The sequence below is a fragment of the Morone saxatilis genome, unplaced genomic scaffold (genome assembly GCF_004916995.1).
Source record: "Morone saxatilis isolate NCDOM2014 unplaced genomic scaffold, NCSU_SB_2.0 Contig7, whole genome shotgun sequence".
Classification (NCBI taxonomy): domain Eukaryota; kingdom Metazoa; phylum Chordata; class Actinopteri; family Moronidae; genus Morone; species Morone saxatilis.
Window position 1 is genome coordinate 10495735 of NW_023340246.1, and position 14032 is coordinate 10509766.

General features: G+C 40.8%; 2 protein-coding genes and 1 long non-coding RNA gene across 3 annotated transcripts in view; 2 read left to right on the plus strand and 1 right to left on the minus strand.

Moving 5' to 3' along the window:
• The window catches only part of LOC118340503, a 44664-nt gene that overhangs the window by 23849 nt on the left and 6783 nt on the right, over positions 1–14032 (plus strand). The gene's annotated exons all lie outside the window — the stretch shown is intronic.
• The window catches only part of xkr6b (XK, Kell blood group complex subunit-related family, member 6b), a 53147-nt gene that overhangs the window by 19306 nt on the left and 19809 nt on the right, over positions 1–14032 (minus strand). The gene's annotated exons all lie outside the window — the stretch shown is intronic.
• Positions 1676–2662, plus strand: LOC118340501 (cyclin-dependent kinase inhibitor 1B-like). Its single transcript, XM_035678520.1, has one exon. The coding sequence runs from the start codon at positions 2147–2149 to the stop codon at positions 2609–2611; it is 465 nt and encodes a 154-aa protein (XP_035534413.1). The 5' UTR covers positions 1676–2146; the 3' UTR covers positions 2612–2662.

The window sequence follows — 14032 nt, forward strand, 5'->3', positions numbered from 1 at the left end:
AACAAGTTCAGAATACATCCATACAAACATGGATGACCATTTTAATCCGTTTGCATGTCCATTGCAGCAACGCAAGGTCATATCCTGACTATTTCAGACAGGTTAGAGTAGGAAAACGCTGTACTAACTGACTGTTAAAATGTTTGTGTGCAGGTATCGAATGGTTTTGGAAGGAGCAGTGTGGATCAACCACAAGAGGACAGAAAAACCAGAGCAAGTACTGATCCCCCAACTGCATATCCTATCCAACGGACTTACCTTGCTCAGAGTAGGAAAGAGGAACTTCTACATCATCAAGTGGCTCAGTCTCTGAGGATATCTGCTCTCGCGTGGAACCAGTTTGACCTATGACGGACTGATTGGGAAGGTAGGTGACTAACACCTCTGCAGTGTCAGTGAGGAGACGTGGATGGACTGATATTTTGGAACACACTGCGCTTTTGGCATAGCCTGAACTCTTACTGTTATTTCCTGTGGTTGTCATATAAATATGTACATATGTGATGTTTAATCTAAAGCTATGGTATTAAAAAGCATTTGATATAAAGATTGTTGCCTGCTGACTTTGTACTGCTACAGAGGTCTTGCAAAGTGAACACTAGGGGGCAGCATGGTCTCAGTCATAATGGTGGCGCTACAGGCACACACAGCTGCACCACATTCCCTGCTGTGACCCCATAGGTAAATAATTGCTCGCATTAAAATTAAATTGCAACATTTCTGGCAAACAGGTTATGGTTCTATTTTAAGCAAAGCATGTGTCTTTCAGTTTGATGTGAACATGAGGCCAACATCTGTCTTAATGTGGCTATTTTTTCTGTCTAAGTAGTGGAAGGTGTAAACTGTACCAGAAAGGAAAGAATTAGGTTTAAGATAAATAACAAAATAAACTAATCTTCCTTGTAGCTTATTTTTAGATTCCATATATTTTATATTTCCATTGGTCCAATATTTTTTGAAGCTTGGTGTTAACTTTGTACTAAAAAGGTAAAATATTTCACTGTGGTGTAAATAACAATTTCTAACTTCCAGCACACAGGACCTTTCTCTGTCATTCTTTGTTTTTTCTTTTAGGATTTATTTATTTTTATTTATTTATTTTTGTGCATTTACAGACTACTGAATGTGGAGATGTGCGTTGCTTTTTAATCCTAGTACATCTGTTCTTCTCCTTTTCTCCTGGGGGCCTGTGGAGATGGGGACAGGGTCTGGAGAAGCAGCTGAAGGAGTATGAAAAGTTGGAAAAGTGGGAAAGGGTCAAATTAGTATGATTGGGACTTAATAGTTGAATAAAACGTAATGTATGAACGTTTTGGAACATTAAATAGTTTGAATGGAGTTTCTGTCTTAAAGTATGAATGAGTAGATAAAAGCTGAAATGAGTATGAGTAGCTGGGAAAGTGGGAAAGGGATGAAGAATGCAAAATATAGTATTCGCAGGGAGCTGGACTGCATTGCTTTAAACTAATGGCCGTTTTCTCTTACAAAAAATAAAATGCAACATGTTTTTGGGGTTTTTGTTTTTTTTTAAAAAAAGGCTTTGTCCCAAAATAATCAAATTACTCTTGTGTCTGTTACTTTTTCGGAGGACAATCTAACAGTTTTAATTGTCATGTTCAACGTTTTCGCTGCCAAAAGCAGTTTAGTTTGAAGAAAAAAAGCTTGGATTTTGGTGTAAAAACACGGACGTGCTGGATGCTGCAACTAACCGGTCCACCTTAAGAAGTGGGCGGGCTCAAGCGCTCTGACCAATGAGCGGCCTTCTTCGCATTTAAATAGCTCCGTGTGTCAATCATTTTTTTCCTCCCCCCAGTCAAGCTCCTCTCTCAAGTACATCTTTCAATCGCCATATTGGGTACTGAGAAGGTTTGTTTGCTGTTTCTCCCACTACGGACGAAATTGACAGAGCGGCTTCAGTTCCTGTGCACTTTGTTTTGATGATCCGTGGAGACAGCGTTGGGCTTCACGACACCGCGGCCGTTACCGTCTCCAGCTCGACGTATGCATGGCATAAGTCGTTTTACGCTTGTTTTGGATCTTGCTAAGCAACAAGGAGATATCCGTTGTTTTTGAGCGGCGTGTTTTTCTTGTGAAAAACTGGACGCTCCCGGCCGTTTGACACATTTAGTCTTTTCTTTAGGGGAAAATGTCAGATGTTCGACTATCAAACGGGAGCCCGACGTTGGAGCGGACGGACTCCCGGGTCTCGGATCACCCGAAACCGTCAGCCTGCAGAAGCCTCTTCGGCTCGGTGGACCACGAAGAGTTAAAGAGGGATTTAAAGGGACATTTGCGGGAGATGGAAGAGGCTGCCACCGCCAAGTGGGGCTTCGACTTCGCCAATCACACGCCGCTGGCCAACGGCAGACTCGAGTGGGAATTAGTGGATTGCAGAGACGTGCCGAATTTCTACAACGGGCAAAAGCGGAGGGAGAAGGGCGTCTGCTCCGCTGGGATTAGCGTGGATCTTAATGGGAATCATAACTGTGTTGTGGTGGCTCCGAGCGAAGACAGCGACAGGTCTGACGGGCAGATGGAGTGCACGGAGCAGTGCCCCGGGCTGAGGAAAAGACCTGCATGTCACGGTACTTATGTTTGTGCACCCAAATGAGCGCTATGTTCAGTGTAACAGGTAGCCAGGCTGGGGCTTATTGCACCATATCGATCACAGTGGGGGTATGTAGCTCATCGGGCTGAAGTGCACCGAAAATACTTTTTTTTTTTTTTTTTTTTTTTTTATAGCCCCAAATACCAAACACACACATATCATGAACTGTATAGCTGCATTACCTCACACATAATGCACTGTGATTAACACTGTGAAGTTGTATGTATTGCGATGTATTATTATGACATCCTAAATCATATATAAACAGTATATCACTATGTTACTAAACATTAAACTTTTAGTTTAGCATAAAATGCACACATATACAACTAAACAGAACATATATGCAGTATACAGTATACCGCTTACACAATGTATTTTAACAATAATTTAAAGCGTATTTGAATTGAATTAAGACAAAGAGACAGCGGGAGAGAGAGTGAGCGAGAGAGCATCAGAGAGAGCTGATGACTCCTGGGAATTGCTAAGTGATGGTAACTGGACTCCAACATGTTGCAGTCTGGGAAGTCTCCTGATGAATAGGAGAGAGAGAGGGCAGCGGAGGAGGGATGGGAAGGAAGGCAGGAGAAAACCTAGCTGTGTAATGTACAGGCACGGTGCCAGGGCGTCCATTTCATTCACAAAACCCCTGAGCATGTCCAACCTTAGGCTGAACAATCTGCTCCCACTCAGCCCCCTGGAAAAAAGGATAGGAAGCTACTCTCACTTCTCCTCCTCTTTGCTCGCTTTTATCCCCTAATGTTCTTTTTTTTGTTTTCTATTTATTTTTTTCTTAATTAGGCTTATATTAATTGCTAAAATGTTACCTTTTTATGTAGTATGGCCTTTGATGTGCTGACAAGACAAACCAGCCAGACCAATGTTGTTTTGGGACTCCCTGACTGAGTTTATTAAAATGTTTTCCAAGAGTGAAATGAGTCATTTGGCATGAAACATATCTTATGCTTTCTTTCATTTTCAAATTAAATGAAACAAAATGTTAATTACACCTAAAGACTAGCCATCAGCTAAACACTTCAACTTGCTTGTGCTCCTCCGGGCAGTGATGTAAAGAACTGCTGTAATTAACTGAACCAAATTACAGAGGTCTGTGTGCCAATATTGCACCCTGCTAAAGTTACAGTAGACTCTCCAAAATGGAGGAATACGGTTTTAAATTTTTCATAAAAAGCATCCCATCCCACATGTAGCAGCTCAACTCACCCTGACCCAGGGGTAATTTGAGTCAGAGTAGCTGCTTCAGCCTGTCTGGTCATCATTTTGACAAGAAAACAGCACACACAGAAATATGTGTCTGTAAAAGATGATCTGAAACTAAAACTTACATCGCTTGGTTGAGATATTGAAGACCTTCCTTCTCCTCCAAAACTCAGTGCAGCCCTCTCTCGACCTTACAAAGCACACACAGAGCCTCAGACATATGGTGGAGGAAAACATGGACAATGGAGGGCATACAAATCCTGAAGCCATGTGAAAGTGTGAAGAGCTTAAGCGAGTTTTCTTTTCGAAATCTTTGTAGTTTGTTTTGCCACTAAATGCCAAGAAGCAAGAAATTTTCATCCCACAGCCCACCCACACAGTAAAAATGTACAGCTTGCAACTGCCCCAGTGACATGTTGAAGGTCACACAGTTACTTCACATTACAGCAAACTCTTTCAAACTGGTCTCTTACATGAGGGGAGCCACAACCTGGTTGTACTCACTAAAAAAGAAAAGCATAACAGGTACAACACACGGCTGCGCTTTTATATAGATTGGTTATTTACTGCAAGATAGGGATCCTCTAAATCAGAGATACCTCGCCACGGTTCTGGCATTTGCTGTGACTCATATCTGTTGTGTGTTTATGTACATGTCTGTGGGAGTGTACGTAGGTGTATGGTTTCAGAAAACAAATCTAATGTCTGATTATGTGGGCCTGTGTACATGTCAGTGTGGATGCATATGTTTATGTGGATTTTTTCATACTGGCTGAAAACGCTGCAGATCTTCTCATAGGATAAGAAGGTTATGGGTGGGTGGACAACCAACGGGGGTTTAGAAAAAAAAAAGGCACAAGGATCAACAAGAAAAAAGTCTTATGCAGCGTGATTTTGTGATTTTTAAGCAGCAGCTTGGAGCATGACTTTAGGAGCGGGTGGGGAGCTAGGGAGAGAGGAAGATCAGGAGGAGGAGGAGGAGGAGGAGAGGAAAAGAAAGTAGGACAGAGATGTGTGGGCCTGGCTCTGTGAGGACGGTGGCTCTAATCAGGACTGAGCAGCTGCTATTACTCCAGCGCTCTCTCAGGGAGGGCAGGCAAACCCTACTCATGCTTTAACATCAAGGAGGGAAATCTAAATCACACAGGGTCCTGTTAGAAGCAGCACACAGCTTTGGGAAGGAAAAAAAACTGGATTTTCTCTTGTCTTGCTATATTAAGACATTGTAAGAGCTGTGAATTATTTGGTAACATTGATCTGCAGATGAAAATGATCAAGGTGGAACAGATTAGAAACCGTGTATGAACTTCACTCATTTGGACACAGTCTATTTCACCCCAAAAAGCAGTGACTGATCAAGCTAAACCCCCCCCACGGCAGGCCTGTCAAGCTTTGGATTTCTCAACATGCCAAAGCTAAACAGCGATACTTGGCATTTTCGAAACCAAAAGAGTAGAAAGAACAGCAAACCGTTTAAAAAAAGCCCTGTTCACGACATCATTATTAGTTGTCTGTGGGACCATGGCAGACAGAACACGCCACTTCAGTTTCAGTTGTATGCAACCATCTAGTGCATATTTAAGACCCTTATGCTGGGTTATTATTTTGACATTTGTCAGTTGTAAACTTTAAAAAGTCAGCCTGAGACAGTTTTTTAATCAACTCACAGATCTATTATTAGCTTAATTAGCTAGCTAGTTAGAGTTGATAAAACCTGCTTCAACAGCGCAGCCATTTCATTTTGACTTGAAGGTAACTATGGGTGGGCAGGGGTGAATACATGTACATCTCCCACAGTAGTTTAAATAAAGATATCACTTGATAAAAGGAAATTGTGTTCCAACAATCACCAAAAACGTATTTTTCATTAAAACCTTTTCACATCAGCCACTATATAGCACACAAATTGTTTTTCATGCAAGTCACCAAAGCCCCAATCCCTGTAGCAGACCCTGTAGCAACAACGCCCAGAAACACCTCACACTGAAATATTAAATAGCAAATGCGAAGCGACAGTCTCTCGAAAACTCAGCACTTTGTGGGGAAAAACAAGCTGTCAATATCTGTACCCTGGAAGCACATGAAACCTGAAAGAGACAGACAGACAGTGACAGAGATGGAGAAACAGAAAGAGAAAGAGATAGAGAGGACACACTGACATCTTTGTCTCCCTCACTGTGGGCTAAGGTGTTCGTCTCTGACAGGGAATGTCGATCTATATCTAAAGTAGATGGCTGAACCAAAAGAGCTACGGTATGTTGGTACCTGTGTTCACCCAGAAGGCCGTGCAGGGTGAAAATCATAGCAAACGTTCCCCTAGCCCACTATGCTTAAAATATACGGATTGTCTTCCTACCAAGAGGAAAATACACTGTACATCCCCAACACAGAGTAAATCAACATCCACATGCTGCGTTGTTTGATATTCCCAAGTGTGATCTACATACAATTGTGTGTCATCATTTGCTATCGCAACACAGCCATCTGTTATGTACCAGACAACAGTTTGTATGTGTCAGACGTTCTGAAGGAGTTATATACTCTAATTTATTCATAAGGTTTTTGGTTAGCAAAAATGATCACAAGACAAATCAGTGATTAACAAATGATAACATACTGAGGATTCTGCACCCAAAAAGCAATTTCTTGAAGTCGGGAGTCAACATGACTGATATTACACTAGACTCCTACACTCGCCTTGTAGGTGGTGGGCCCACGTAGCAAGATGGAACGTGATCGATGAAGATTACAAATGTCTTCTCCTTTGATAAGGCCAAACGACCACTACTGTCATTTTATTTGGTAAGGACAGTACAGGCTTTGTCACACATGAACCATTGCATTAGATCAGTTATCAGCTGTTTCATTCATGTTTCACGACACCTGACTCATCCATCAGCTGTTTGGCTACCAGCTGACTAGTAATGTCCGATGATTCACGTATGTGCACAGCCTGTCCATTAGAACTTGACATTTCTCACCGTTACTCTTCTGATACGCTCATGCTAATGCTGCGTGCTTCCCACACCACCCCAACCTCCCTACTTATGTATTAAGCTTTTAGTATTAATTCTTTCAAAGCCTTAATTATTAAGGTTGTGCTTATCCTACATAGCAAACTAAGTCTGGCCCAGTCAAAGTCTAGATACAACTATAGAATAGGACCAAATCTGGACCTGAAATTGGCCGTCAAACAACAGAAACAACAGAAATTTAAGCTGGCTGACTTCAAATCTCAGCTAGATGTCACCATCAGCTAACTACTTTCATTAATTATTGCTCATTTAAGCTTATATGTCTTGAGGAGCATAAGAAACCCACAATACCTCAATATTTTTGTTCAATATCTTATTTATTATACAAACCCTAACAGTATTAAATATGTGACTGTTGTATTTTCAAATATATCCAAACCAATTGTTGTCACTGCCCAGGTAATCCTGCAGTGTACAGAGCAGGACAGTAATCAATGAAAAATCCATATAATGTACTGTTTTATGAATGCAATATTAACTGCTTTCATTTGAATCAGTTCACAAAACTGTACCAACATTAAAATATGAAACAGCAAAAAACGGACCAAAGGCTGAGCTTTCACAAAGCAATGATTTTCCAGTGTTAACAGACCAAATACTTTTCTTACTCTTGTAAACAAAAACATTGCTCTGATGCTCAAGTATGTAAATTCTTTCCTAATAAATATAACAACTTCTGATCAACTCGTATCAATTTCAGACTTAAATTAACAACTTTGATTTATCCCCATCCACTTCAGATTTAAGCACCACCTACATCTGATTTAAGCCCCGCCCACTCGGAGTGCTGATCCGTTCATCCCTTTTTCCTAAAATGCCACAGTGGCTGAAATTAACTAAAAATGGCTACCCTCTGCTTGAACTGTGAGTCACAGGCATGCGCCGAAACGATATCTAATTGCATCAAACAGCATGTCAAATTGAAGAATTGAAAAGGAATGATTAGGAGTTCCTACTTTTAAAATAATTTCAACTTAAAAAATATTGTTAAAAATTCCTTTGGTCCACCTAATAGTTTAAACCTAATTCTATTAACTTAATTCTATATTTTAAAGTAGCCATCTTTCCATATGTTTTACATTAGTCAGTATAAAATTATGATTGTGCAATCCATGAGGGTCATGGTAGATATCTGACACTTTTAAATGAGACTTTATCAAAGTCATTTCACACCTCAGCTGGACTTGGCTCAAATGGTATTGCTCTCTGAGATATGCTGCATATTGCCTACATTGTGTGGATTCAAATTACTGCACAGCAAACATGAGGCCAGTTAGTATTCTAAACTGTGCATGATGCACAGACAGGAAGAAGAACAGTGGGTTAAGAGGGGCCCAGTTAATAAACAAGCTAATTCTTGTAACCTTATTTTGCTGTTGGTGTCCCGTTGTATGGATTCCCTTTCAACACATCCCAAAACTAAACATCTGGGATTGGATAATTAGCCAGTGTGTTTGCACCCAGGTCACCTCCCCAGTTCGCATCAGACCACATCAAACAGGCTGCATCTCAAGTCTGTGACACACTTCCATCAAAAGCAGCACACAAGAGAGAGAAATGTCCTCAGAAAGGCTCAATATGTTACGGTCAGGTTACGTTCCTAAAGCAGGCCGGGATATAAGTAGCACTATAAAGCACACATCATGGCGCACACAAGTGCACTCCTATAAATGGAACCAAGTCTGAAAGAAAAGAAACACCCAAGCAGCGTTCAGTAAACATACACAAAAACAGGACTGTGCGCTATGTAAGCAACAAACTATAGTCTGCGGCTAAATATATATGCAGCTCAAAATATAGAGCTTTTTCAAAGGATAATTCTCTTCATACACCAAATATATGACAGAACATTCAGCTCAAATATTTCTGTACGACTTCAGAGGCTTGTATTTTCTTGGCTTCTCCTATTTTTACTGTATTCTGCAGTGTCTGTGTCAGAGTGCGAGACAAGGCAGAGTTGACTTCAAACAGTCTTGTCCCATCGAACAACACATCACAGCCCTGCCAGCTCTACCTTTGAAGCACCCTGGATAGAGCATGCTCACTAGCACCCAGTCAATAAGTCGTTAGTGGAGGCTTTAATGGCAGTTGCTCACCTTGTGAGGCTGTGCACTGACCCAGAGTCAGACCAGGGACCACCAGCATATCCTGTACACAGCTTCATCTTACAGATCAAAAGGACAAACAGTAATGAGAAATGTCTTTGAAGATAAGTTGAAGAATTGGTTTCTATATTGTCTCTTGGGTCTGTTTTTTAAAGCTGTGGATTACCGCAGTACTGGAAAAAAAAAGCATACAAGTAACAGCTAAAGGAGTATATGCTGATGATGTACTCTTGTCAGTCACTTTCAGTGCAGTAATAGCTCATTCGCTTTCTTGCCTAGCATTAGATGACAAGATCAATACCACTCTCACTTCTCTACGTTAAATATGAAGCTACATCCGGTTAGCTTAGATTAGCATAAATACTCTGCGTATTTGCATAACCAAGAAATTCCTGCGCACAACCGTTTGTAAAATCACAAAATTGTTGTTACACTCCTGTTTTTGTACGGATTTAACAAACAAGTTATAATGTGTTAGTTGGTGAGCTCAAGAGGTTCTGGGAGGCATATTTTGTAAGCTTTGGACAGAGCGGGACTAGCTGTTTCCCCCTGTTCCCATTATGCTAAGCTAACCAGTTTAGCTAAGCTGGTTCTATTTCATAGTTACCATACAGACATGACAGTAGTATCAAAGTTCTAGCACTGTACTGCCGTGCAGTTCAAGCTATTAAAATCTGTGAAAAACACTGACACATCCGTAACCACCGTGGTTATATTATCTAACCTTGCAATACAAGATTTGCCCCTGCGAAGGCCTCGCTATCTTACAAGTGCAATCTGTCCAGAAATGGAATGAAAATAAATACCTCATAGTACAAGCAATACAGGAATAGCTTTAACCGGGTCGTGCTGTGTAGACATTATAAAGAGATGTGATGGCAAGATTTGAAAGTAAAAACTCACACCAAGATCAGTAGACATTCATGAGGCCTGGAGACTGAGATCAAAACCTCTTTGCATAGTCTATGGGCTGAGATGCTTTAGAAAGTCTCTTTCATGGTTCCTCTAGTTGTGACCCACTCTGAACTTGTCTGTGGTTGTACTTTCAGTTCCATATTTCTTTGCTTTTTACTCTGTCCTTTTACCCAATTTTCTTTGTTTTTGTACCTTCTGCATTTTTCCTTTTTTCCTTATTTCTCATTTTCCTCTCTCAGTCTTTTTACGCAATTTTTGTCAAGGCACTTTTTATGAAAGACGCTGGAAAAAAAACCAACCCTGCCAGTGCGTTCGACAAACTGCTTTGTCGCTCTTCTTTCTTTGATGTTTTCTTAATGTGTAAAAAGTGATGTAACAGCATGCAAATCTTTCTTTTTGTATAAAGGAGTAAACATAAACAGCACACTTAATTATGTATTAACAAGTAGTATCATTAATTTTACAGCAAAAACTCTTTCACCATTACTCAAATGTTTTATTGCCTATAAGAAATCATGAATATGCTGTCTTGAATCTATATAATACAAACATTGTAAGAATGAGAATATCTTTTACACACTTTCCAGTTTATGTAGACAATAGGACTCTCTCCAACAGTCACTATTAATTAGCTCCTTAAACATTAGAGGATCTGATAAAGGCAGATCCTGCCTTTAGTAAATTCATGTTGAATGGAGCAACAATGGCACACATATTTTCTTCTTGCAATAATGGGATGTATTGGCTTGTATCCCTCCTTACTTTGGCAGTCTGATTATATTTCTGTGCTGACAGCCAATGTGTTAGTAAGATACTGTTTGTAAGTGTAGTTTAGCCAAGGAGCTGACGCTTGATTTATGTTTATTTCCCTTAATTTGTATCAATAACCTTTTTATAGGAGTTAAACACTTTCTTGTGTTTTAAATTAACACATTCATCAAAAGACTATGATGCTGCAGAAGTGAAGCTGAACTGAAGTGGCATAACAAAAATGACCGTGGTGGATTTCAGAGGCCAGCACAATAGCAGAGCCTCTTGCTATGGTGACTAGCACAACTTCAGGTTTTTTCCCGATGTCTCAGCTTCACTGGTTTACCACTTGAGGACAGGGGTAGGCAACCAGTCCCTCCAGAGCCACATGTGTTTCTTTAGCTCCTCTCCAGTGGCTCCCTGTGGCTTTGACAAACAATTAAAAAATGAATAGCAGTTGTTTTTTCCATTTTCATTTATCATTGTTATAGGCCTAAAGTGATTCTTATATTCTCCAAATGTAATAATATGTAGCCATTACACACAGACTAAAAAAAAAGTTTGAACATTTCGTCAACTAAAATGTGCTATAGTCTTGAGTCTTCCCAGTTAGGTTAGAGAATTTAATAGAGCATGGACAGATTTGTCACCGCCAACGTTTTGAGGAATTAGCATTATAAGGCTCAAATATATTTTACTCAAATATTTTTCGTCAGCCCTCCTGCAATTGCAATTCTGACATATATATTTTAATGAAAAATTAGTGTGTGTGTATCATTGGCTGTATGTGTATGATAGGTTCGGCTTTTTCGGGGTGGCCCCTAATTGGTTGACTCCGTATGCCGAAAAATAACTGGATCTGGAAAAGTTGCCAGACTTGAGATACCCAACTACTGCGGCTATAGGATGGATTATGTCGGTAAATAATTAGCTTGGGTTGATTGACAAAATGTTGGCCTGGTTTTTCATAGCGCAGGAGTTTTTCAAGTAGCAACAATGATGGCAATTTACTGAAAATAGATGTGACTGAGGGATGTGCTGAAACTGTGGCTTTCTTGATGTACCAATATGCATGCTCATTTAGCATAAGACTCTGAACCAAAGTTCATGTCAGTCCATCAAAAGTTGTCCAGACATTGACTCGAAGCCACCAATGTCAACCTCGTGGTTACCCTAAAAACAAATCCATTGGAATCACCAAAGCCATAAGGACATGCTGTTAGGATGACTGAAAGCAGTGTAAGAATGTATGTCAGAACTACATGATTTTTTTTTTGTTTAGATATTATTCCTAGAATCAGCACCACACTCCATATTATTACCACTACCATAAAGTTTCAGGGTGTCTGCTTGAAAATAGGTAACACAATTTCATAATCATTTGTCTAAACCAATGTTATCTGGCAATAATAGTACCAGAGCTTGTGTCTTAAACCCACTGCCATTCCTCTAACTCCAGCTCCCTCTGTCCCTTGTCAATTTCCTCTGTCTCCAGCAGGCTGTGTGTGAATGACTGACTGTGAGAGAAACTGTAATTTCCAGGGAGAAGCTGAGAACTGGCTCAGTAACGGCACAGCCTCGGGCCTTACACACAGCTCCTTTAGCCAATCCTCAGAGGAGCTGCCTGTAACCAGAACAATACCTGACAGCCAAAAACGAAAAAGAGAGGCCATGTAATGGTGGGTGGAGCCAACAAGCAAGTGCCCAGTCACAAGATATTCACATGCACCCTCCACCCTTGAGCTCTTGTTGCAGTGTACTCTAGGAAATAAAACTAAAATAAGACTGTACTGCTGGGATGTGTTATATAGGTCATTAAAACAGCCTGTCATCCTCTGTGCATTGATCCAGAGAAGGCACATCATTAAGAGGCCATCGTCTCCACTTAAAATGTCAAAAATTACACCAAACCCAGCTTGCATTATGGCTTTTTATGATTTTTTTTCTCCCTGCCATCCTTCTCACACGTTCACAATTCAGTGGAGCTGAAGGCGAAATAACTTTAAGTTTCAAGAATTTACATATAGACTTAAGGATTTGATAACTTGTGTTTCCTACAACTATATAGGCCAAATGACTTATCTGTTATCTTTGATGTCAGATTAAAATACAGGTATTTTAATGATAATGATTGGATAATTTCCCCTGAACTGAAACACTAAAACAGGGTTGTAACCTCGTTAGCGCGACCAGTTTCAATTAAGGCTCATAAATCCTAGATTTTTTCCCCTGTTGCAGTTGCATTCTCAGTGAATCCCTTAAACCAGTGATTTCTAACCATTTTGTTTTCCCTAAAAAAGACTGCAATGCCAATTTGCGACCGCTCATCACAGGTTGTTCATGTTGGGAGCAGTTCAAGCAGAGCGCATTTTTGAGGGCTATGAAGAGGCAAAACTAGGTAGTATAACATGATAAAAGCAAATATATGAAGAAAAATTCTGTATTGCTCGGTTAGGTTTTTTCCTCTTTTGTCGTTGGTATTCTCTATATCACTGCAAACTTGTCTTTTACTTGATTTCATGAGTTTAATACAAAAGATCCCCACGTATCAAACAAATGAGGTCCATAAAAACAACATGACATTTCTGTACAAAGAATATGTGCCGCCTCAAAGAGGGCAGAGGACAGACACAGCTTTGAGCTTTGCCTCTCATTACCCTGCAGAATAAGCAGACTTAGACAAAACATCTTGAGCAAAACACTAACCCAAGAATCCGCCCACCCTGACTCTCCAATAAGTTGAGTGCCCCCCTGCTGGGTGGCGCGATGGAATGACACCATCTGCAGAGGGCTCGAGACGCCCCCACACTTGGACCTCTGCGGGGGGCTTTGTGCTTACAAATGGATGCTATGGTAACTAGATGTGACTCTTCTGCAAGTTTTTTGAGCACCCGTATCTGCAGATGAGAAGGAACTGGAGCAGATAAGTGTGTGTGTGAGAGAGAGAGATATATGCTGGTCTGCACACAGCAGACATGGAAAACAAACACTGCATTACAGTTTCTAGTTTACAGATTCTTAGGGATTCCCCATCGTCCCACCCGCCCTGCCTTTTTTTCCCCCCTCTTCTTCAGGATTCCATGCACAAGCGACTGCTCACATCGCTGTTTGCTCAACAGTTCACACCAATTCCACACTTTATGCAAAGCTTGCAAGGAGACAAGTGTCCGTGAGCGGAGAGAGAGATAGAGAGACGGTGACAAGAAGGAGGCAGAGGTTTAGGCAATGGGAGACAGTGGGATGAGTCAATACTGTACAAACACCATCTGGAAGCCAGAAAGCGTCATCATGTTGTTCCCCTGAACCTGAGATCTACCACAGGACCTTGTAATCAACACGATGACCCTGGAAGCCGACGTCCAACTGAGAGAGGAAACTGTAGCGATGGCGGTTAGCAC

Excerpts from the sequence above, each read along its gene's own strand:
- LOC118340501 (XM_035678520.1), top strand. The coding sequence starts at position 2,147 with ATGTCAGATGTTCGACTATCAAACGGGAGCCCGACGTTGGAGCGGACG.